Source organism: Mustelus asterias, chromosome 12, assembly GCF_964213995.1.
Source record: "Mustelus asterias chromosome 12, sMusAst1.hap1.1, whole genome shotgun sequence".
Taxonomy (NCBI): Eukaryota; Metazoa; Chordata; class Chondrichthyes; order Carcharhiniformes; family Triakidae; genus Mustelus; species Mustelus asterias.
This window is the reverse complement of record NC_135812.1, coordinates 6,752,842-6,778,028: the sequence shown is the minus strand read 5'-3', so window position 1 is coordinate 6,778,028 and position 25,187 is coordinate 6,752,842. Positions and strand designations below refer to the sequence as shown.

The 25,187-nt window shown below is 48.1% G+C and overlaps 1 protein-coding gene across 3 annotated transcripts in view; it reads left to right on the top strand.

Annotated features, from left to right (window-relative positions):
- Nucleotides 1-4,878: 4,878 nt before the first annotated feature.
- dhx40 (DEAH (Asp-Glu-Ala-His) box polypeptide 40) overlaps nucleotides 4,879-25,187 on the top strand; it is a 39,071-nt gene continuing 18,762 nt past the window's right edge. The window contains exons 1-10 of one of the 3 annotated variants that reach the window (XM_078224643.1): nucleotides 4,879-5,360; nucleotides 6,481-6,626; nucleotides 7,689-7,808; nucleotides 8,864-9,097; nucleotides 12,979-13,045; nucleotides 15,510-15,641; nucleotides 16,624-16,723; nucleotides 19,140-19,226; nucleotides 20,300-20,482; nucleotides 22,459-22,539. In XM_078224643.1, coding sequence (XP_078080769.1) covers nucleotides 5,162-5,360; nucleotides 6,481-6,626; nucleotides 7,689-7,808; nucleotides 8,864-9,097; nucleotides 12,979-13,045; nucleotides 15,510-15,641; nucleotides 16,624-16,723; nucleotides 19,140-19,226; nucleotides 20,300-20,482; nucleotides 22,459-22,539 — 1,349 coding nt within the window. In that variant the 5' untranslated portion in view covers nucleotides 4,879-5,161. Of the gene's footprint in view, nucleotides 5,361-5,453; nucleotides 5,556-6,480; nucleotides 6,627-7,688; nucleotides 7,809-8,863; nucleotides 9,098-12,978; nucleotides 13,046-15,509; nucleotides 15,642-16,623; nucleotides 16,724-19,139; nucleotides 19,227-20,299; nucleotides 20,483-22,458; nucleotides 22,540-25,187 lie in introns of those variants that run through there. The other 2 variants (XM_078224642.1, XM_078224644.1) reach the window with 2 other exon arrangements.

Genomic DNA, 25,187 nt, shown 5'->3' with positions numbered 1-25,187 from the left:
CTTTCTGCATTGTAGGATTCTATTCTATGATTCCTAATCTCACCTCCAAACAACCTGTATCTAGTTATAAATTCCTGCCCCCTTTGCTTTGGTTCTCTCAGAATGCGAGAGAAAGTCTTGTTTTTTAGAAATTACCTCCCTGACTTTGAAGAGAAGCATTATTCCCAGAGGCGTTCGGTCAGCAGTGAAGTAATCGTCTACTATTTCACCTCAATTGGCCTCTTGATGAAACCAGTTGACCTCAACACTTGTTTTGTACCTTTCTCCCATAACATGGACAATTGGCGACCTCTGCTGGACATCTTGAGGTTTGCAGTATCTCACCGTGTGATCACTGAGCTCTGGTGACTCACTGAACAGCAACTTGGATCATAGACACTAGAATCATAGCATCTTCTAGTACAGAAGGAAGCCTTTCAGCCCATCATGCCTGTGCTGGCTATCCAATTAGTCCTACCAGCCTTCTTCTTTCCCTCCAGCCCAGCGATGTTTTTCTTTTAAGTATTTATCCAATTCCCTTTTATTTGATTTATTAGTGTCACACGTAGGCTTACATTAACACTGCAATGAAGTTACTGTGAAAACCTCCTAGTCGCCACACTCCGGCGCCTGTTCGGGTACACTGAGGGAGAATTTATCATGGCCAATGCACCTAACCAGCACGTCTTTGGAAGGAAACCGGAGCACCCAGAGGAAACCCACGCAGACACGGGGAGAACGTGCAGACTCCGCACAGACAGTGACCCAAGCCGGGAATCGAACCCGGGTCCCAGGCACTATGAAGCAGCAGTGCTAACCACTGTGCCACCGTGCCACCTGCAACGGAAAGAGAGTCTCCTTACGTCCCTAGCCCTTCATAATTTTGTCGACCTTTATTAAATCTCCCTCTAACATTCTCTGCTCGAAGGAGAAGTTATCCCAGCTTCTATAGACCTTCTACATTCACTGAATTCTCTCATCGCTGGCGCCACTCTGATAAATCTCCTCTGGGTTTTGAAATTTAACCAGTCTGATTGACATACTGGCTTTCTGTATGAAAGACGGAAATGTTTGTTTAACCAAGCTGTGAAAGATTAGAGTAAACACATTTCAGAGACGGCACAAAGGTACCAGGAGAAAGGAATGACCCACAATTCCACATTTGGCAACTCAAAGCAAGAGTTGAAAAAAACTCAACCAGATACACAGGAGCAACTGCAGACAGAAATGTTCAACTGGCAAAGCTGCTCCCTCTCCACAATCGGCTGCTCAGGGAGATGGGATCTTACCAGCTGCACCGTCTACACAACTACTGTCCATCCAAGAGCTCCACGAGTCCCAACAACTGCAATGGAACAGCAGCAGTCACCAAGGCAACAAGGACCATGAGAGCGACACTCTCTGGACAAGGAACAGCGTCCAGAACAACAGCTAAAATCAACTTGCACATGTCCCAGTCAGAGACCTGCATAGTTTAAAGACTATGGCTGGAATTTTCCAGCACTTCATGCCAACGGGATCTTCCAGTCCCACTGATGTAAATGGAGATTTCAATGGCTCACTGGCTCCACCAAGGGGCGGGCTATGTACATAATGCATGTGCAGAGGCTGACTAGTGGAATAAACAGTTGTCCATGCATGAGAACAGTGGGTAACTCGGGTAACTCACAGTCACACAGGATCCTGCATGTAAATGTATGTTTTGTTCACTAGCAGAGGAGGGTATTTGTACCTTTCGTTTGATATGAAAAGGGGACATTTGGCTTTTGAAATGTAACCTCCCTGATTGACACATCTGGCTTTCTGCAGTCATGTGACTATACCATGAGGCTGCCTATGGAGGAGAACATCTTAAGGTCAGTTCAATAAAGACTTCGCACTGAGAACACACTGGAGAAGCTGTATATATGAAACACTCCCCAAGGCCTTAACATCCTTCCTTAAATGTAATGTCCAGAATTGGACTCAATACCTCAGCTGAGGCCCAACTAGTTTAACAATAACTTTCTTTGTATCCTATGCCACTGTCTACAAAGCAAAGGATCTTATACGCTTTTTAAACAGTTTTCTCAACTTGTCCTGCCTGCTTCAGTGACTTGTGTATGTACACCCCGCATCTCTGTTCCTGCTCCCCTATTAAAAAAGAAAAACTATAATTACGTTTTTGAGAATACCTTTTATAACTTAAAGATGCCCCAAAGCACTTCGGATTCATGCACTCTCGAAGTATAGTCAATGCAGTAGTGTAGAAAACACAGGAGCCAATTTACACACAGGAAGATATAACAAACATCCCAGATCACCTGGTTTTTATGGTTATACAATCATAGAATCTCTACAGTTCAGAAGGAGGCCATTTGGCCCATTGAGCCTGCACCAACAACGATCCCACCCAGGCCCTATCCCCATAACCCCCACGTATTTGCCCTGCTAATCCCCCTGACACAAAGGGGCAATTTAGCATGGCCAATCCACCTAACCCGCACATTTTTGGACTGTGGAAGGAAACCGGACACCTGGAGGAAACCCACGCAGACACGGGGAGAACGTGCAAACTCCACACAGACAGTGACCCAAGCCGGGAATCGAACCCAGGTCCCTGGCGCTGTGAGGCAGCAGCAGTGCTAACCACTGTGCCACTGTGATTGAGAGATAAATGTTGATGAAGATGCCAAGGAGCACTCCCCTGTTCTTCCCCAAATAGAGCCATGGGATCCTTTCAGTCTACCTGAGAGGGCAAATGGGGCTTTGGTTTAAAATCTCTTCCAAAAGACTGCATCTCCAACAGTGCAGCACTCCCTCCGCACTGCACTGGGAGTGTCAGCCTAGTTTAGGATTGGGCACAGTAAGAAGTCTCACAACACCAGGTGCCCACAGGTGTCTTAATGTGATCACCCCAGTCCAATGCCGGCATCTCCACATCATAGTTGAGGAGTGTAAATGGGGCTTGAACTCAGATGTGTGAATGCAACCAACACGGATTGTACTGTGGGCCAGTTTATCCAAGTGTGGTCCCAGACAATGTGATACGACACTGTCCTAATCCCCCCTTTGGTTCCCTTTGTGTCCACAAATTTATTGACCTCAGTCTTCAATATAAAAAGAAAGATTTGTATTCCTATATCACCTTTCATTACACTGCATTTCCTTCTGAAATTATTATTCCAGAGTTTTTCTCTGTGTCAGCAGCAGAGGCTGTTGTTCTGGAGTGTACACAGTAAGAAGTCTCACAACACCAGGTTAAAGTCCAACAGGTTTATTTGGTAGCACAAGCCACACTAGCTTTCGGAGCGCTTGCTGCCCCTTCATCAGGTGAGTGGGAGTTCTGTTCACAAACAGGGTATATAAAGACACAAACTCAATTTACAAAATAATGGTTGGAATGCGAGTCTTTATACGTAATCAAGTCTTAAAGGTACAGACACAATGTGAGTGGAGAGAGGGTTAAGCACAGGTTAAAGAGATGTGTATTGTCTCCAGCCAGGACAGTTAGTGAGATTTTGCAAGCCCAGGCAAGTCATGGGGGTTTCAGATAGTGTGACATGAACCCAAGATCCCAGTTGAGGCCATCCTCATGTGTGCGGAACTTGGCTATCGGTCTCTGCTCAGCGAGACTCTGCGTTATCGTGTGTCGTGAAGGCCGCCTTCGGGAACGCTTACCCGAAGATCAGAGGCCAAATGCTCGTGACTGCTGAAGTGTTCCCCAACAGGAAGAGAACACTCTTGATTAACCTGTGCTTAACCCTCTCTCCACTCATATTGTCTGTACCTTTAATATCTTGATTACCTGTAAAGACTCGCATTCCAACCATTATTTTGTAAATTGAGTTTGTGTCTTTATATGCCCTGTTTGTGAACAGAACTCCCACTCACCTGATGAAGGGGCAGCAAGCGGTCCGAAAGCTAGTGGCTTGTGCTACCAAATAAACCTGTTGGACTTTAACCTGGTGTTGTGAGACTTCTTACTGTGCTTACCCCAGTCCAACGCCAGCATCTCCATGTTCTGGAGTGTGGCAGCAGAGGGCGCGGGAGGGAGGCAGCAGAGGCTGCTGTACTGGAGTGTCATGATGTGGAGATGCCGGCGTTGGACTGGGGTAAACACAATTCATGTCACACTATCGGTAACCCCCACAGCTTGCCTCCTGGACTTGCAGAATCTCACTGGCTGTCCTGTCTGGAGACAATACACATCTCTTTAACCTGTGCCCAATGCTCCCTCCACTCACATTGTCTGTATCTTTAAGACTTGATTAGCTGTAAAGATTCGCATTCTAATCAGTATTCTGTAAATTGATTTTGTGTCTCTGTGCCCTGTTTGAGATGTGGAGATGCCGGCGTTGGACTGGGGTAAGCACAGTAAGAAGTCTCACAACACCAGGTTAAAGTCCAACAGGTTTATTTGGTAGCAAATACCATAAGCTTTCGGAGCACAGCTCCTTCGTTAGGTGGGGTGGATATCTGTTGATATCTGTTGATATCCACCCCATCTGACGAAGGAGCTGTGCTCCGAAAGCTTATGGTATTTGCTACCAAATAAACCTATTGGACTTTAACCTGGTGTTGTGAGACTTCTTACCCTGTTTGGGAGCAGATTTCCACTCCATCTGACGAAGGAGCAGCGCTCCGAAAGCTAATGGCATTTGCTACCAAATAAACCTGTTGGACTTTAACCTGGTGTTGTTAAAACATTTACTGTACTGGAGTGTGGCAGCAGAGGGCGCGGGAGGGAGGCAGAGAGGCTGCTGTACTGGAGTGTGGCAGCAGAGGGCGCGGGAGGGAGGCAGAGAGGCTGCTGTACTGGAGTGTGGCAGCAGAGGGCGCGGGAGGGAGGCAGCAGCTACTTTGGGCTCCTCTTTCCCTTTTAGATTCTTTGTTTCTCATTGGCACCATGATGTCATCAGAGTGCGACGTGTTGATGTTTCCTGTCTCCTTTCAGGGAGGAGAGAAAAGAGAAAGAAAGAGGGAGGGATAGAGAAAGAGAAATAGAGGGAGAAAGAAAAGGGGAAAAGAAAGTGAGGGGGAGAAGAGGAGCAAAGCCAAGAGAGAGGGAAGAGGAAAAAACAGAGAGAAGGGGGGAAAGAAAGAAATAGAGAGGGAGGGAAGGAGGGAAGGAAGAGGGTCAAAGCGAAGAGAAAGAGCTGGGAGCCACCATTCTGTGTTTGCTGAAGGGCAGTGTGGCAGGATGCCCCGGAAGAGGGGGGAAGGAGCGGGTCCGTGCCTGAAGGATGCCACATCAGGAGGGTCTGGGTCCAGGTTGCTGCCCATTCTCCAGCACAGGGAGCGGCTGGTCCAGGCGGTCAGGGACCATCCCTTCCTCATAGTGACGGGTGAAACAGGCAGTGGGAAGACCACCCAGTTACCACAGTATCTGTACCAGGCTGGTAAGAAAGGACTTAAACTCCGATAGAGCCTTTCCCCGACCCCTGTGGAGAAGATTAAGGAACACGGGTGGGAGGGAGGGGAGGAAGGCAGGAGTTGAGTGTGTGTGGGAGGGGATGGTAGCAGAGCTGCAATGTGGCACAAAGTGGCAGAAAGCGGGCACTGCGTATTACAGGGGTAATGCGGAATGTAAAGATGTGAGTTCTGAAGAAACATGTGTCCCGAATGCATCCATGTGGGAATACGGGAGAGTGGGCTCAATTACAGGACAATCCTGTAAAATAAACACCCTCCCCAGCCTCAGAATGTCCCAAACTCACTTTACAGCCAGTGAAGTCATTTCAAAGTGCAGTGGCTGTTGTAATGCAGGAAACACGCACAGTAAGATCTCACAAACAGCAATGTGATAACGACCAGATCACCTGACTGTTTTTGTGATGTTGATTGAAGGATAACTATTGGCTAGGACACTGGACATAGCACCCATGTTTACTTCGCAGTAGCAGCCACGGGATCTTTTCTCGTCCACCTGAGAGGGAAGATGGTTTAACATCTGATATGAAAGATGGCACCACTAACAGTGCAGCACCACTAACAGTGTGGCACCGCTAACGGTGTGGCACCGCTAACAGTGTGGCACCGCTAACAGTGTGGCACCGCTAACAGTGTGGCACCGCTAACAGTGTGGCACCGCTAACAGTGTGGCACCGCTAACAGTGCGGCACCGCTAACAGTGTGGCACCGCTAACAGTGTGGCACCACTAACAGTGCAGCACCACTAACAGTGCGGCACCACTAACCGTGCAGCACCTCTTCAGTACGGCACTGGGAGATCTTGTGCTCGAACCCCGGAAATGGGACTTGAGCCCAAGACTTCCTGACTCATGCTACCCACCAAGCCGTGGCTAATACCATTGGTTTCGGGTGTGACGCCCTCTGCAGTTGGATAGCTGTGACACAAGTGGGATTAATGAGCTTGGGCCAGGAGCTGTAGCAGATCCAGCCTTTGGGGGGGGGGAAAGGGGTATTTAGGAAGTTTCTCTTTTCTTTTTGACAAGCTCACAGCTGAATATTACTGGTGAACCTTTCGCTTTCTTCTTCACCCCATGCCGCCCAATCCAGGACTCGGAAGGCATGGAATGATCGGGGTCACACAGCCACGACGAGTCGCTGCCATTTCTGTGGCTCTCAGAGCAGCGGAAGAGATGAAAACCTCTCTGGGAAAGAGAGTGGGTTACCAGGTTCGCTTCGACGACTGCACCTCTGAGGTGAGAGAGGCGCAATTGAATTGAATTTTCCTGTGTGAATGGACAGCGACTCAGCAGGTTGGCTGCCCAGGCTAGAGGTCAAAGATCAATAGATTTTTAAAGTTTATTTTATTGATGTCACAAGTAGGCTTACATTAACACTACAATGAAGTTACTGTGAAAATCCCCTAGTCGCCACACTCCGGCGCCTGTTTGGGTTACACTGAGGGAGAATTTAGCACGGCCAATGCACCCTGCAGACACGGGGAGAACGTGCAGACTCCACGCAGACAGTGACCCGAGCCGGAATTTGAACCCAGGTCCCTGGCGCTGTGAGGCGGCAGTGCCAACCACTGCGCCACCACATTCGGGAGAAAGGAATCGAATTTCCTTTATTCTTTCAGGAATGTGAGCATCACTGGAAAACTCAGTGTTTGTTGCCCAACCCCAATTATTATTTGGATTGTGTGGCTTGCCGCGCCACTGCAGAGGGCAGTTAAGGGGACAAACACATGGCTGGAGGGATAGAATCCCTACAGTGCAGAAGGAGGCCATTTGGCCCATTGACCCTGCACCGAGCCCTATCCCCGTAACCCCATGTATCTACCCTGCTCATCCCCCTGACACTAAGGGGGAATTCAGCACGGCCCCAGTCCACCCAACCAGCTCATCTTTGGAGTGTGGCAGGCAACCGGAGCACCCGGAGGAAACCCACGCAGACACGGGGAGAACCTGCAGATTCCACACAGGCAAAGGCCGGAATTGAACCTGGGTCACATGTAGGTCAGGCCTGGTAAGGACATTAGTGAACCAGATGGGTTGGTTATTATGATGTCATGATCACTATTACTGGCTTTATATTCCAGAGCTTATTAATTGGATTAAAATTCCTCCACCTGCTGTGGTGGGATTTGAACCCATTTGTCCAGACTCTCCAGATTACTAGTGAAGTGACGTTACCGCTGTGCCACTGTCTCTCGCTGGGCCGTAGCTTGTGTGGAGCATAAACAGAGCTGTCACGCTGCCTGGCCTGTTTCTGTGCTGCCAATCCTGTGTAGTGGCTGATTTTTATTCTCTTCCCAGGAGACTGTGATAAAGTACATGACCGATGGCTGTCTGCTGCGAGAGATCCTTCAGGACCCGGGCCTCAGTCGGTACAGCATCATCATTCTGGATGAAGCCCACGAGAGAAGCCTCAGTACAGTTACGAGACACTTTTCTCTCCACAATTCTGCTGCTTGGGTTTTAAACGGGAACCTGATTTATCTTTTAGCTGATGTTTCCCCCTGCAACAACACAACCTCACCCCATAGAACCATAGAAATGTTACAGCACAGAAGGAGGCCATTTGGTCCATCTTGTCAATGCCAGCCCGAGGACACCCCACCTTCCTGCACCCGGCCCCATAAGTCCTGCAGCTTACAGGTGCAGATCCAGGTACTTTTTAAACGAGTTTAGGGTCTCTGTCTCCACCACCAACTGATTTACTCTATCACAACACCTCAGAATTCTGAAAGCCTCCATTCAATCTCCCCTTATCCTTCTCTGCTCTGAGGAGAATAATCTAAGCTCCTCCAGCCTCCCCATGTAACTGAAGTCCCCCACCCCTGGTACCCTGATTCTGGTAAATCTCCTCTGCACCTCCACCTTGTTAGGATTATAGAATCCCTACAGTGCAGAAGAAGACCATTCGGCCCATCAAGCCTGTACCGACAACAATCCCACCCAGGCCCTATCCCCGTAACCCCATGTATTTACCCTGCTAATCTCCCTGACACTCGGGGTCAATTTAGCACGGCCAATCAACCGAACCCGCACATCTTTGGAGCACCCGGAGAAAACCCACGCAGACACGGGGAGAACGTGCAGATTGCACAAAGTGACCCGAGGCCGGAATCAAACCTGGGTCTCTGGCTTTATGAGGCAGCAATGCTAACCACTGTGCCACCGTGCTGCCCCTATGTCATCCACACATGGCAGTGTGTTTACCCATTGAGATCCGTGAACCCTGCCACAAGGGAGGTTGCATGGGTTTACAGGGATAGGCCCTGGGTGGGATTGTGCTCGGTACAGACTAGATGGGCCGAATGGCCACCACCTGTACTGTAGGGATTCTAACCCGTCGCAACCAATCTGCTCGGCTGCTTTACAACAGAGACGGCAAAACAGTCCATTTGTGTGACATTGCGATGTGTGCAGCAATGGGCAGAGTTTATGGTGTAAATCACCTCTGAACGCAGCATGGTTTCTCCCCACAGGACATTCTCTTTGGGTTACTCCGGTCCCTGTCGGCCTGGGTGCCGCCGTCGCGAGAGCGCGAGATTCCCCTAAAGGTCATTGTGATGTCGGCCACACTGGAGAGCGAGAAACTCTCGGAATTCCTGGGCAGATGTCCTGTCTGTCACGTGTCCGGCAGAACTTACCCCGTCAAGGAACTATTCTGTAACCTGATTGGACCAAAGGACAAAGAGAGCTCCGGATTTGTTAAAGAGGTGATTCCGAATGACTTATTCCGATATATCAATGTGAACACATCACGACAAGCGGGTGACCAGCCCAATTTAAGCTGGACTGTTTTGATTTGATTTGATTTACTTTGTCACATGTATTAGTATACAGTGAAAAGTATTGTTTCTTGCGCACTGTACAGACAAAGCATACCGTTCATAGAGAAGGAAACGAGAGAGTGCAGAATGTAGTGTTACAGTCATAGCTAGGGTGTAGAGAAAGATCAGCTTAATGCGAGGTAGGTCCATTCAAAAGTCTGACAGCAGCAGGGAAGAAGCTGTTCTTGAGTCGGTTGGTACATGACCTCAGACTTTTGTATCTTTTTCCCGACGGAAGAAGGTGGAAGAGAGAATGTCCGGGGTGCGTGGGGTCCTTAATTATGCTGGCTGCTTTTCCGAGGCAGAGGGAAGTGTATACAGTGGGCCTGATTTTACCATTTTCATTCTAAGTGCTGAATCTGGGCGCAATTCAGATCCAACTTGAAAATCTGCTCTCAGGCACCCCCCATAGACACTCAGCCTGAAAAAAAAATCACGAGTCTGAATCGCGCTGTGGGCGGGGCTTAGCGCGGCCGAAACGATCGGAGCTCTGAACTGCGCATGCACAGTTAGAAAAAAATTTGAAAAAGCGCACCCATGTCAGATTGCTCCCAGGAACGAAAAGCGGGAATGATGGCCCCACAGACATCGCTGTCCCCCTTATCCACTCACCCCCCCACTACCCAGACCGATCGCGACTCTCTGCCCCCCTTCCTCTTCACTGATCGCCCGCAGAGTGGCAGCGGACCCTCCCACCAGAGATATATCGTACCCCCCCCCCCCCCCCATCCCAGACAGTAATCTGGCCTCCCTCCGCCACCCGCTCCCCCACCCCCCAAAAACCAGACAACGACCAGGCCTCCCTCCCACCCCAACCACCCCCCTCCCAACCAGAGAATGATCTGACCCACCCGCCCCCCCATCACCGATCTGAGTCAGGGAGCCGTTGGAAGCGCTGAACTCGTCTCTTCAGCAGCTGGAGCGCCCGATTCAGACTTTTATTCAGCAGGTCCATTTTGGCGCAATTCTGGATCGGCGAACGCGGCGGTAAAGGGGGAAATGCTGATAAAGTTGAGCGGGCAGTTCATTAATTCGATATAAATGCATGCAAATGCATTTAAATCGCCATTGCGCCCGTTTTGGGCGCGAATCGGATCGTGGTCATTCCCAGGTTTTGGTAAAGTAGCAATCTGCGCAGGCGTGGGCGCAGCGCGGGGCGCGTTAATGGCCTCACACCCGACTTTGTCACATTTTTGCACTGGAAAATGGGCGCGACGCAATGGTAAAATTGGGCCCAGAGTAAATGGATGGGAGGCTGGTTTGTGTGATGGACTGGACTTCATTCACGACCTTTTGTAGTTTCGTGCGGTCTTGGGCAGAGCAGGAGCCATACCAAACTGTGCTACAACTGGAACGTTTTATGGTGCTGGGGAGGAGTGTTTAAATTAGTGTTTAAGTTCATGTTTTAAATTAGAAGCTGCTGCTTTCAGGACTCGATCTCGACTGATGCTCCGGTACTGAGGGAAAGTTACATTATCAAAGGGGCAATCCTTTGGCTGAGATTTTAAGCTCAGTCTACCTGTGTAAATGATCCCATTGCATTGATGGAACGTAATTGGGGTGGCACGGTGGTTAGCACTGCTGCCTCATAGCGCCAGGTACCCGGGTTCAATTCCAGCCTTGGGTGACTGTCTGTGTGGAGTCTGCACGTTCTCCCCGTGTTGGCGTGGGTTTCCTCCGGGTGCTCCAGTTTCCACCCACTCTTCAAAAGATGTGTGGGTTAGGGGATTAGCGATGGGAAATGTGCAGGGTTACAGGGATAGGGTGGGGTGCGTAAGATACCTTTTCAGAGAATAGGTGCAGACTCGATGGGCTGAATGGTCTCTTCTGCACTATAGGGAGTCTTTGATTGGGGAGATTTCCCATCCTCCTAACTCTGACCACCCATTGCATCACTCACGTCCATTACCCTGCCTTTAACACCTGCATCTTCAACTGTCTAAGCACCAAATTCTGAAATCCTGCGCCCCAAACCGCGCTCCCTTAAAACACCTCGCTGGCAACCTTTCTGACCAAACTTTCAGTTGTCTGCTCCGATGTTGTCCCCTCCAGCTCGGTGTCAATTGGCTTCTGAATTGGCTTCTGTGAATCCTCTTGAGGTGGTTTATTAGATGATGCGTGCTACCTAACTGCAGGTTGTTGTTGTGCTGACAAGATGGTGTCCTGGGGAGATGGTGGCATTTCAATAATATCACTCGGCAAGCAATCTAGAGGCCCAGGCGAATAGCCTGGGAACACGGGTTCAAATCCCACCATGGTCGCTGGTGGAATTGAAATTTGAAGTAATTAATCTGGAATTCTAAAGCTAGTTTCAGTGACGGTGACAATGAAACTGTTGTTGATTACCCTAAAAAGTTTAAAGTTTATTTATTAGCATCACAAGTAGGCTTACATTAACACTGCAATGAAGTTACTGTGATAATCCCCTAGTCGCCACACACTGATGCCTGTTCGGGTACACTGAGGGAGAATTTAGCACGGCCAATGCACCCTAACCAGCACGTCTTTTGGACTGTGGGAGGAAACCGGAGCCCTCAGAGGAAACCCACACAGACATGGGGGGAATGTGCAAACACCACACAGACAGTGACCCAAGCTGGGAATTGAACCCAGGTCCTGGCGCTATGAGGCAGCAGTGCTAACCACTGTGCCACCGTGCTGTCCATCTAAAGACCCACCTGGTTCACTGATGTCCTTTAGGGAATGAAATCTGCCGTCCTGACCTGGTCTGGAAAACACGTCCAGACCCACAGCAATGTGGTTAACTCATAAATGCCCTCTGGAATGGCTGAGCAGGCCACTCAGTTCAAAGGCAGTTAGGGATAGGCAGCAAATGCTGACCTTGCCGGTGATGCTCTTATATAAGACCATAAGACCATAAGACATAGGAGCGGAAGTAAGGCCATTCGGCCCATCGAGTCCACTCCACCATTCAATCATGGTTGATTTCAACTCCATTTACCCGCTCTCTCCCCATAGCCCTTAATTCCTCGAGAAATCAAGAATTTATCAATTTCTGTCTTGAAGACACTCAACGTCTCGGCCTCCACAGCCCTCTGTGGCAATGAATTCCACAGACCCACCACTCTCTGGCTGAAGAAATTTCTCCTCATCTCTGTTCTAAAGTGACTCCCTTTTATTCTAAGGCTGTGCCCCCGCGTCCTAGTCTCCCCTGTTAATGGAAACAACTTCCCTACGTCCATCCTATCTAAGCCGTTCATTATCTTGTAAGTTTCTATCAGATCTCCCCTCAACCTCCTAAACTCCAATGAATATAATCCCACGATCCTCAGACGTTCATCGTATGTCAGGCCTACCATTCCTGGGATCATCCGTGTGAATCTCCGCTGGACCCGCTCCAGTGCCAGTATGTCCTTCCTGAGGTGTGGGGCCCAAAATTGCTCACAGTACTCCAAATGGGGCCTAACCAGTGCTTTATAAAGCCTCAGAAGTACATCCCTGCTTTTGTATTCCAAGCCTCTTGAGATAAATATCTCAGAATAAAGGGAAAAAATATTTTGCCTCAACCAACAGCACCAAGAACTTGGGTTCGCTGGCCTTCTGTCTCTGTTACTCATCAATTTTGATACCTTGCTGTGTGTAATAGGTCAACAAACCTGCCAACAGGATAGTAATTACACTGCAAACTCAGTTGACTCGGAAGAACATCCTGGAAATGTGATAGGCGCTGTGTAAATACAAATTATTTCTTTCTAAACGATGGTGTTTGCTGAATGTCTCAATCTTGCCTTGTTCCTCATTTCCAGGTTGTAAATGTCACTTTGGACATTCACATGAATGAATCAGAAGGAGACATCCTGGTGTTTTTAACAGGTGGGTCACATTGTCATGGGCTGGTTCTGCAGCACAGCCTAACTTTAGTGAGGCCGCATTTGGAATAATGCGTGCAATTCTGGTCGGCACACTACCGGAAGGACGTGGATGCTTTGGAGAGGGTGCTAAGAAGTTAATCCCTCCACACTGCAGAGCAGATGAGTTGCCTGCCCAGACGTCCTTCTGTGTTCATCAGCCAAGTGCACAATGTTCCTGGCTGCTGTCTTGGAAAATTCCCTCCATCATGAAAGGATAGGTCATCTCGACTCAGTGGCTAGCACTCGCGCCTGAGTCAGGGTAATGGGCTCAAGCCCGAGAGAGGTGAGCACACAATCTAGGCTGCCCCCTCAGCACTGGGGCACTGTCAGAAGTGCCATCTTTTGGATAAGAGGTTAAACTGAGGTTCCCTCTGCCCCCTCAGGTGGTTTAAAAGACCCCACAGCTCGAAGTCCATGGGAGTTCTCCCTGTTGCCCTGGACAATACTTATCCCTCAATACATTCTTGTATCTGTATAAAACTTTAGTTAGGCCGCGTTTGGAATAATGCGTGCAATTCTGGTCGGCACACTACCGGAAGGACGTGGATGCTTTGGAGAGGGTGCTAAGAAGGTCTATCAGGATGTCGCCTGGTCTGGAGGGTTTTAGGCACGAGGAGAGGTTGGGTAAACTGGGTTTGTTCTCACTGGGCTGAGGGGCGACCCCATAGAGGTCTGCAACATTATGAGAGGCATAGATAGGGTGGATAGTCAGAGGCTTTTTCCCAGAATGGAAGGGTTGACTACAAGAGGGCACAGGTTCAAGGTGAGAGGTGGTAAGTTTACGGGAAGTTTTTCACACAGAGGGCGGTGGGTGCCTGGAACGCACTGCCAGTGGAGGTGGTGGAAGCAGCACCTGAGCAACATTCAAGGCATATCTTGGTAGACGCATGAATGGGAGGCGAACAGATTTGATTTGATTTATTATTGTCACATGTATTAGCATACAGTGAAAAGTATTGTTTCTTGCGCGCTATACAGACAAAGCAGACCGTTCATAGAGAAGGAAACGAGAGAGTGTAGAATGTAGTGTTACAGTCATAGCTAGGGTGTAGAGAAAGATCAGCTTAATGCGAGGTAAGTCCATTCAAAAGTCTGACAGCAGCAGGGAAGAAGCTGTTCTTGAGTCGGTTGGTGCGTGACCTCAGACCTTTGTATCTTTTTCCCGACGGAAGAAGGTGGAAGAGAGAATGTCCGGGGTGCGTGGGGTCCTCGATTATGCTGGCTGCTTTGCTGAGGCAGCGGGGAGTGTAGACAGAGTCTGTGACGGGTAGAAACCTGCGTATCGGTGCAGGCTTGTTGGGCCGAAAGGCCCGTTGCTGTGCTGTATTGCTGTTTGTTCTTTGTTCAAATAATGTGTCTAAAACAGATCAGCTGGTGATTATCAAATTGCTTTTTATGGAAGGATAAACGTGCTGTTTCACTGTCACGTTTCCGACATTACAATTGGCTCTAAAACACCTTGTGTTATCCCGATGTCTTGAAAGACACTCTGACTTTGCACCATGCTTAACTGTGACATTGCCGCCTGGTTCAGGTGCCCCCAGTCTGTTTCTCTAATTTCCAGGAGTAACACTGCGATTACACAAGCAAAATGACCTCATTGTCAGAAATAGTTTAATGATGTGACGTTAACCATAAATGAATGGGTTTTAAATCACTCTGTTCAATATTTTAGCTTTCATTTGTACCTTAATTTATTTATCCAAAGTCTTTTCTGACTTCCACTTGTTAAAACATTAACTCTTGAAGCCTCTGCCCATCACTTTGGATTCGAGAGCAACTTTCCACCTTGGAAAAAGATGGGAATAGAAAGCTGGTGGTGGCAACAAGTGAGCATGAAGCTTTCAGAGGGCTGTAAAAACCCATCTGGTTCATTAATATCCATTAGGGAAGGAAACGGCATCCCTACCCGGCCTGTCCTATCTATGACTCCAGTCTCATACCAATGTGATACACTCTTGACAGCCTCAAAAGTTGTCTAGCAAGTCATTCAGTCGGACAACTGGGGGGAACGGGGCAATCAGTGCCAGCTTTTCCAGTGACGCCCACATCTTGTGGATGAATATATGTCAGAAACTAATTTATTTTATGAGCTCAAAATCCTGGAACACTCTCCTCAATCATGTATATGTTGTATGTTCGATAGGTCTCACAGAGAGAGGTTCTGAGTCTTGTATGGTTGAACATTAAGTGTACATATGTGATTATGTATGTATGGACTCCATAAGTGCATACGGTTTTAGTGTAGGCAGACATCATGAATGGTGCAGGCTTGGAGGGCTGAAGGGCCTGTTCCTGTGCTGTCTTTGTTCTTTCAGTGATGGACCGAATGGCATCTTCTTGTGCTTTAAGTTTCCGTGATGCAAAATGCTCTGTTCCACTGAATGAGGCCCAACATGTGCTCCTTAACCATTTTCATTTTATAGGGCAGTCAGAGATTGAGCGAGCATGTGACTTGCTTTTCCACAAGGGGGAATCAATTGATTACGAATACGATGTGAGGGATCGATCGGTCGAAGGGCTGCTCATATTGCCACTATACGGGTCTATGTCAACAGGTAATGCCAATAGCAATTTTTTTTTTAATGTTCTTTTTGCAATTGACTTTGTTTGCTTCTCTGTGGGTCAGGGAGCTTTAACGTCTTTTCCCAGAACACTGATAGAAAATACAAGGGCACTAACATAAAGCTCCTGCCATGTGGAATGGTGTGACTGCCCTTCATTATCCCACCTGCTACAAGAGCAGCCATGGGTCCTCATTGGCAAAGCTTGGGCCCGAAAACTCAGTGTGGAAAGAGGTGCCTGAAGTTGAGTCGTTCCCCTCTTGGCAAGACCATAAGACATAGGAGCAGAATTAGGCCACTCGGCCCATCGAGTCTGTTCCATCATTCAATCATGGCAGATATTTTTCTCATCCCCATTCTCCTGCCTTTTCCCCATAACCCCTGATCCCCTTCTTTATCAAGAACCTACCTATCTCTGTCTTAAAGACACTCAATGACCTGGCCTCCACAGCCTTCTGCGGCAAAGAGTTCCAGACATTGGGAAAGCACGAGGGAAGGAAATTTGCTTAAAGTCTGCCCACCATCTGCAAGGGACAAGTCAGGAGTGTGATGGAATACTCTTCCATTGCCTGGATGGGTGCAGCTCCAACAACACTCAAGAAGCTCGACACCATCCAGCCTGATTAATTGACATTCCTTCCACAAACAGTTCCTCCCTCAACCACCGATGAACAGTGGCAGTAGTGTATTCCATCTACAAGGTGCCCTGCAGGAACTCACCAAGCTGCCACCTTCCAAACCCATGGCCACTACCACCTAGAAATACAAGGACAACAGATGGGAACACCACCACCTGGGCTTTCCTTCACTGGCAGTGTAGAGGGAGCTTTACTCTGTATCTAACCATGTGCTGTACCAGCACTGATGGTATCTCTCTGACGGTTAAGCTAATAAACTGTATCTGATTGCGGAAGCACTGTTTTAATTGACATCTAGTATTCTCTGATCTCAATCCTAACTGTGACTTCTCCTTCAGATCAGCAGAGAAAGGTTTTTCTTCCTGCACCACCCCACATCAGGAAATGTGTTGTTGCGACTAATATCGCAGCCACTTCCTTGACCATTGACGGAATAAGGTGAGAAACGCAAGCTTGATTTTACTGTCCCTAATGGCCCTTGGTTCTTTCAACGTCTCTTCCAAATGTGCTGACACCCTGAGCATCCATAAACACCATCAGCCCACCTCTCGATTGTACCTCGAGCGAGACTGGAAAATTACTCCAGTCCAGACTGAGTATTGATGGTGTTTGGCTGCGGAGGGAGTTATTGAACAGATCAAACCTGGCGCCTCTCATGTCTACATAAGCAAACTTAAGAAGAGGGTGTTGCCTAATGAGAGGCAGCAGGAGATTTGTCAGTACCTGCTGCAGAGCTGGTGGCGTAACCAACTGAACAAAGAACTGAACAAAGAACAGAACAGCACAGGAACAGGCCCTTCAGCCCACCAAGCCTGCGGCGATCACATTGTCCTATCTAGACTAATCACCTGTATCCCTCTATTCCCCGCCTGTTCATGTGCCTATCCAGATAAGTCTTAAATGTTGCTAACTTATCTGCCTCAACCACCTCACTTGGCAGCGCATTCCAGGCCCCCACCACCCTCTGTGTAAAAACTTCCCCCGCACATCTCCACTGAACCTTTCCCCCCTTATCTTGAACTTGTGCCCCCTTGTAATTGTCATTTCTGCCCTGGGAAAAAGCTTCCACCTGTTCACCCTATCCATACCCCTCTTAATTTTATAAACTTCTACCAGGTCGCCCCCTCAGCCTCCGTCTTTCCAGGGAGAACAATCCCAGTTTATTCAATCTTTTCTCAAAGCTAATACCCTCCACACCAGGCAACATCCTGGTAAATCTTTTCTGTAGTCTCTCCAAAGCCACCACGTCCTTCTGGTAGTGTAGCGAACAGAATTAGACACATTATTCCAAATGTGGCCTAACAAACATTTTATATAACTGTAACATAATTTGCCAACTTTTATACTCGATGCCCCGGCTGATGAAGGCAACCGTGCCGTATGCTTTCTTCACAACCTTTTCCACCTTTGGGAGGTGATGGCCTAGTGGTATTATCGCTAGACTATTCATCCAGAAACTCAGCTAATGTTCTGGGGACCCGGGTTCGAATCCCGACACGGCAGATGATGGAATTTGAATTCAATAAAAAATTATCTGGAATTAAGAATCTACTGATGACCATGAAACCATTGTTGATTGTCGGAAAAACCTATCTGGTTCACTAATGTCATAGAAATCATAGAAACCCTACAGTACAGAAAGAGGCCATTCGGCCCATCGAGTCTGCACCGACCACAATCCCACCCAGGCCCTACTCCCATATCCCTACATATTTTACCCGATAATCTATGCATCCCAGGACACTAAGGGGCAATTTCAGCATGGCCAATCAACCTAACCCGCACATCTTTGGACTGTGGGAGGAAACCGGAGCACCCGGAGGAAACCCACGCAGACACGAGGAGAATGTGCAAACTCCACACAGACAGTGACCCAAGCCGGGAATCGAACCCAGGTTCCTGGAGCTATGAGGCAGCAGTGCTAACCACTGTGCTACTGTGCATGTCCTTCAGGAAAGGAAATCTGCCGTCCTTACCCGGTCTGGCCCACATGTGACTCCAGAGCCACAGCAATGTGGTTGACTCTCAACTGCCCTCCAAGGGCAACTAGGGATGGGCAATAAACGGTGGCCAGCCAGCAACGCCCATGTCCCACGAATGAATAAAAAAAATCCCTTGACAACATGTTAATGAACAAGATTGTCAAGTTCCAACATATCAATCTGAGGGAACCTGAGGAAACTCTGCCAAATAGAAAGGGAAAGTATTCCTGACACTTCAGGGTCTAATCTAAGTGAATACTTCAGTGTAGCACTGAGAGAGTCAATATCTCAGTACTGTCTGTAGGAGCTTACTGTGAGCATATTGGCTGCTGCGTTTCCCACATCACAACAGTGACTACACCCCGAATGCATTTCATTGGCTGTAAAGCACTTTGGGACGTCCTGGGGTTGCGAAAGGTGCTATATAAATGCAAATTCTATCTGTCTACCAATTTAAAAGTTTATTTACTGAAATGTCAAGTGATAGACTCCAGAATTACAATGCCAAGGGATGAGAGATTTAATTCTTACCCCGAAATATTTGAATAGAATTGAGTATCTCCTCAACCAGTCTCTTATGTTATCAGGCAAAGTGCACTGTGTTTTGTGATTGGAGTTAGTTACTGGTATTGTGTGGTGTTAAATACCAGAGGGTGGGAATGATCTGGACTTCGCTGCCTGAAAGGGTGGTGGAGGCAGGAACCCTCACAACATTTAGGAAGTATTTAGATGAGCAGTTGAAATGCCATAGGATACAAGGCTAGAAGTGCTGAAAAATGGGAGGATAGGTGCTCGATGTCTGGCACAGACATGATGGGCCGAAGGGCCTCTTTGTGTGCTGCAAAACTCACTTCCCACCTCTTTAATTACAGGTATGTTGTGGACTGTGGCTTTGTGAAGCAACTGAATCACAACCCCCGAGTGGGACTCGACATACTGGCGGTGGTTCCAATCTCAAAGTAAGTGTTTAAAAAAAAATACAATTAATTCCACGAATGCACTGAATTTCAATCTCATTATATAAACAAACAAAGAACAATACAGCACAGGAACAGGCCCTTCGGCCCTCCAAGCCCGCGCCGCTCCCCGGTCCAGGATTGAATCCTGAATCCAGGATCCCCGCCCAATTTTCCAGCCTATCTACATCCTAATATCCTATCCACCAAGCTGTCCCTCACAGCTACGATGCTTTGTTCATCACAACCTATTAACTCACCCCCACCCCTCCATTCCAGACCATGTGATCTCCAGGGAGAGGCGAAAACCCAGAGTGAAAACCCCAGGGCCAATATGGGGAAAAAAAAATCTGGGAAATTCCTCTCCGACCCCCTGAGGCGATCGAAACGAGTCCAGGAGATCACACTGGCCCTGATCAGAAAATATAGAATCCCAATATTCCAAATCCCGCATTCCAATTGAACAGAATTCCAATGGAGCAAATCCTTCTTTTTCCATAGAACCATAGAATCCCTACAGTGCAGAAAGAGGCCATTCAGCCCATCGAGTCTGCACCAACACTCCGAAAGAGCATCCCACCCAGACCTTCCCTCTTCCCTATTCCCTTGCGCATTCACCATGGCTAATCCACCTAACCTACACACATTTGGACACTAAGGGACAATTTAGCATGGCCAATCCACATAATCTGTACATTTTTGGACACTAAGGGGCAATTTACCATGGCTAATTCACCTAACCTACACATATTTGGACTGTGGGAGGGAACCAGAGCACCCGGAGGAAACCCACGCAGACACCCGAGGCCGGAATTGAGCCTGGGTCCTTAGCGCTGTGAGGCAGCAGTGCTAACCACTGTGCCATCCATACTGAGTAGAAATTCAATCGATCAGGCCTTTTCCTATTCATTCTTCTGATGCATAAAATCTAAACACAATTTAAAATTAGCAGTTGGTAAAGAACGAAAGGAAGATAATGTCTCGTCAGTGCATCACTTTCAGATATTTGCGGGGGGGGGGGGGAACTGTATCAGGTGAATGTTCTTTTTAGTTCAAACCCCCTGTGCCCGTTGCAGGAGTGAAGCTGTGCAGCGAACAGGAAGAGCTGGAAGAACGTCTGCTGGGAAATGTTACCGGATCTACAGCAAAGAATTCTGGGAGACATGCATGTCTGATCACATGGTACCAGAGATCCAGAGAGCAAGTTTAACATCCGTGATCCTTACCCTGAAGTGTCTCGGAGTCAACAATGTTATTGGGTAAAGCAGTTCAGATGCCCTTTCTGTTCCTCTCTGCCATGGAGATGGAGGATGTTGGCTGGAATCTGTGTGTTTAAAGTTTGTTTATTAGTGTCACAAGTAGGCTTACATTAACACTGCAGTGAAGTTACTGTGAAAATCCCCTAGTCCCCACACTCGGGTACACTGAGGGAGAATTTAGCATGGCCAATGCACCTCACCAGCACGTCTTTCAGACTGTGGGAGGAAACCGGAGCACCCGGAGGAAACCCACGCAGACACGGGGAGAACGAGCAACCTCCACACAGACTGTGACCCAAGTCGGGAATCGAACCCGGGTCCCTGGCGCTGTGAGGCAACAGTGCTAACCACTGCCCATATGTCTGCACGTGTGAAGGGCAAAATAGAGACCAAGTGTTCAGTGGTAACCACTTCTGATAAGAAGCTGCAGAGACCTAAACCTGGTGTGCAATTCCTTGTGTTGTTGTAGAATCATAAGAAGCCAGATTTCACAGCACCAAGGATCCGGGTTCGATTCCCGGCTCGAGTCACTGTCTGTGTGGAGTTTGCACATTCCGTGTCTGCGTGGGTTTCCTCCGGGTGCTCCGGTTTCCTCCCACAGTCTGAAAGACGTGCTGGTTATGTGCATTGGCCGTGCTAAATTCTCCCTCAGTGTACCTGAACAGGCGCCGGAGTGTGGTGACTCGGGGATTTTCACAGTAACTTCACTGCAGTGTTAATGTAAGCCTACTTGTGACTAATAAATAAACTTTAAACTTCAAAAACTTTAAAAGAAAGCTCTCCAATCCACTGTATCAAATCTCAGTGGGCCAAACTCTCCCCCATTTTCTCCTGTTGAATACCTTCTCACTGAGAGTTTACATGAAGTGGGTGTGGGTTAATTTAAAAAATGGGCTAAGTATATATAATTAATTCTGCCTTCTGTAGTTTTTCAATTCGCCCAGTTTTTTATGGAGCCACAGCTGCAACTTCCCACGTCACCCAGGATCTCACTGCTTAGGGCATTAAGCTGCATAGACACGCAAACTGTGGTGCTGGCGTAATGTAAGTTCCCTTTAGTTAAAAACTTTATTAGTGTTACAAGTAGGCTTACACTAACACTGCAATGAAGTTACTATGAAAATCCCCTAGTCGCCACACTCCAGCGCCTGTTCGCATGCACTGAGGGAGAATTTAGCATGGCCAGTGCACCCTAACCAACACATCTTTCAGACTGGGAGAAAACCGGAGCACCCGGAAGAAACCCACGTAGACATGGGGAGAACGTGCGGACTCCACACAGACAGTGACCCAAGCCGGGAATCGAACCCGGGTCCTTGGCGCTGTGAGGCAGCAGTGCTAACCACTGTGCCACCGTGCCTCCCAATACACTAACACTATAACGATATGACAACCACGCCTGAGTCAAGCCCCAATTGCTTTCCTTCTCTCTGAAGAATTCCTCTGCTCAGACCTTTCCTTTGCCTGATGTGAAATGCAGACTCCCCAGTGGGGCCTGATCCACTAACCCGAATCTGAAGAGCCGGAATTCAGGAGTTGCCCCCCTCACCCCCACCTCCAGTGAAGCGCTGTGGGGCTTAACCAGCTCAAACCAGCATCTTACCGACAAAAAGGACTGGTAAATCTTGCACTACTTGTCCAGCTAAGACTAACCCAGCCTGGTTAGCAGGATTATCCAGACCAGAATGCCAATCGTCATCAGGATTATTGCAGAGCCGATTGGCTCAAATATGCAATCGGTAGCAGGTTCCCGTCTACTGTAATTGGCCCCAAGCGGACCGCATCCCTCCAGGACGACAAGGAGAAGCCAATTATAGCATCCTGCAGACTGAGGTTAAATACAGGTGGGGTCTCCCAGATTGGTGCAGCCTGGCACACAGTCCAGTGTCTCACTGAACCAGGGGAGCTGAGGAACAATGTCGTTCTCATGGAATTCTGCTCTCTGCTGAGTGAGGTTTGTTTGGGTTACTCGACAGGTTTCCATATCTTGACAGCCCAGAGGAGAGGCACATCCTGGAGGCACTGAAGAAGCTTTACCAGAATGATGCTATTGACAGGTGAGTAAGTGGGTGACCCCATCACTGACTTTGTGTTCAGTTTATTAATTAGTAAAGAACACCAGTGCAGGCCTCTCATCAGTTCCAACTACCCCTCCCCCCCCCCCCAACCTCACCCCGCCACCCTCCCCAGTGCGGGCCTCCTTCTACATTCCAGAGCTAGCCTCCCCCCAGTGCTGTATTGTGTGTCAGCCTGGCTTATGTACTCATGTCCTGGAATGGGTCTTGAGCTCACAACCTTCTGCCAGCTAAGCCCATCAGGCATTTGGTCATTTTAGTAAGACACCCAGGCAAACCGTCACGTTTCTCTCCCAGCCGCTGTTGTTAGGTTCAAGAATTCGCCGACACCTTGTGGTCTGGTACAAGCGTATGGGTTTATTAGGAGTTCCTTTTCTGTGTTAGATGATGTTACCAGTCTCCTATTGTTCTCTCTCTTACAGTCATTATTATATATTATTTCAGAGAATACCCACTCACATTCATCGGTTAATTAAACACATCTGCAGAGGTGGCCGACACTAATTGGTTCTGACCTCTGATCATGCACTGCCCACGGGTTAGTGATCTCTGCCAAGGTTAGCTGATCACGAGTGAATGTACATGTTGATCTCAGCATGTTGTAACATTGTAACATGTCCCAGCCCAAGTAAAACCTGAGACCTTAGCATGATATATCGTGTGAGAAAATGTTAGTACAAATACATTGTGGAAAATGTTATAAAAATTATATAGAACATAGAACAGTACAGCACAGAACAGGCCCTTCGGCCCACGACGTTGTGCCGAGCTTTATCTGAAAGCAAGATCAAGCTATCCCACTCCCTATCATCCTGGTGTGCTCCATGTGCCTATCCAATAACCGCTTAAATGTTCCTAAAGTGTCTGACTCCACTATCACTGCAGGCAGTCTATTCCACACCCCAACCACTCTCTGCGTAAAGAACCTACCTCTGATATCCTTCCTATATCTCCCACCATGAACCCTATAGTTATGCCCCCTTGTAATAGCTCCATCCACCCGAGGAAATAGTCTTTGAACGTTCACTCTATCTATCCCCTTCATCATTTTATAAACCTCTATTAAGTCTCCCCTCAGCCTCCTCCGCTCCAGAGAGAACAGCCCTAGCTCCCTCAACCTTTCCTCATAAGACCTACCCTCCAAACCAGGCAGCATCCTGGTAAATCTCCTCTGCACTCTTTCCAGCGCTTCCACATCCTTCTTATAGTGGGGTGACCAGAACTGCACACAATATTCCAAATGTGGTCTCACCAAGGTCCTGTACAGTTGCAGCATAACCCCACGGCTCTTAAACTCCAACCTCCTGTTAATAAAAGCCAACACACTATAGGCCTTCTTCACAGCTCTATCCACTTGAGTGGCAACCTTTAGAGATCTGTGGATATGGACCCCAAGATCTCTCTGTTCCTCCACAGTCTTCAGAACCCTACCTTTGACCCTGTAATCCACATTTAAATTAGTCCTACCAAAATGAATCACCTCACATTTATCAGGATTAAACTCCATTTGCCATTTTTCAGCCCAGCTTTGCATCCTATCTATGTCTCTTTGCAGCCTACAACAGCCCTCCACCTCATCCACTACTCCACCAATCTTGGTGTCATCAGCAAATTTACTGATCCACCCTTCAGCCCTCTCCTCTAAGTCATTAATAAAAATCACAAAGAGCAGAGGACCAAGCACTGATCCCTGTGGCATTCCGCTAGCAACCTGCCTCCAGTCCGAAAATTTTCCATCCACCACCACCCTCTGCCTTCGATCAGATAGCCAGTTACCTATCCAATCTGCCAACTTTCCCTCTATCCCACACCTCCTTACTTTCATCATAAGCCGACCATGGGGGACCTTATCAAATGCCTTACTAAAATCCATGTATATGACATCAACTGCCCTACCTTCATCAACACACTTAGTTACCTCCTCAAAAAATTCAATCAAATTTGTGAGGCACAACTTGCCCTACACGAATCCGTGCTGACTATCCCGGATTAATCCGCATCTTTCTAAATGGTCGTAAATCCCATCCCTAAGGACCTTTTCCATCAATTTACCAACCACCGAAGTAAGACTAACCGGTCTATAATTACCAGGGTCATTTCTATTCCCTTTCTTAAACAGAGGATCAACATTCGCCACTCTCCAGTCCTCTGGCACCATCCCCGTGGACAGTGAGGACCCAAAGATCAAAGCCAAAGGCTCTGCAATCTCATCCCTTGCCTCCCAAAGAATCCTAGGATATATTTCATCAGGCCCAGGGAACTTATCGACCTTCAGCTTATTCAAAACTGCCAGTACATCCTCCCTCCGAACAACTATTTCCTCCAGCCTATTAGCCTGTAACACCTTCTCTTCCTCAAAAACATGGCCCCTCTCCTTGGTGAACACTGAAGAAAAGTATTCATTCATCACCTCGCCTATCTCTACTGACTCCATACACAAGTTCCCACTACTGTCCTTGACCGGCCCTAACCTCACCCTGGTCATTCTTTTATTCCTCACATAAGAGTAAAAAGCCTTGGGGTTTTCCTTGATCCGACCCGCCAAGGACTTCTCATGTCCCCTCCTAGCTCTCCTGAGCCCCTTTTTCAGCTATATATAAAAAATAAAATGGTTGGCTTCCCACACTGTG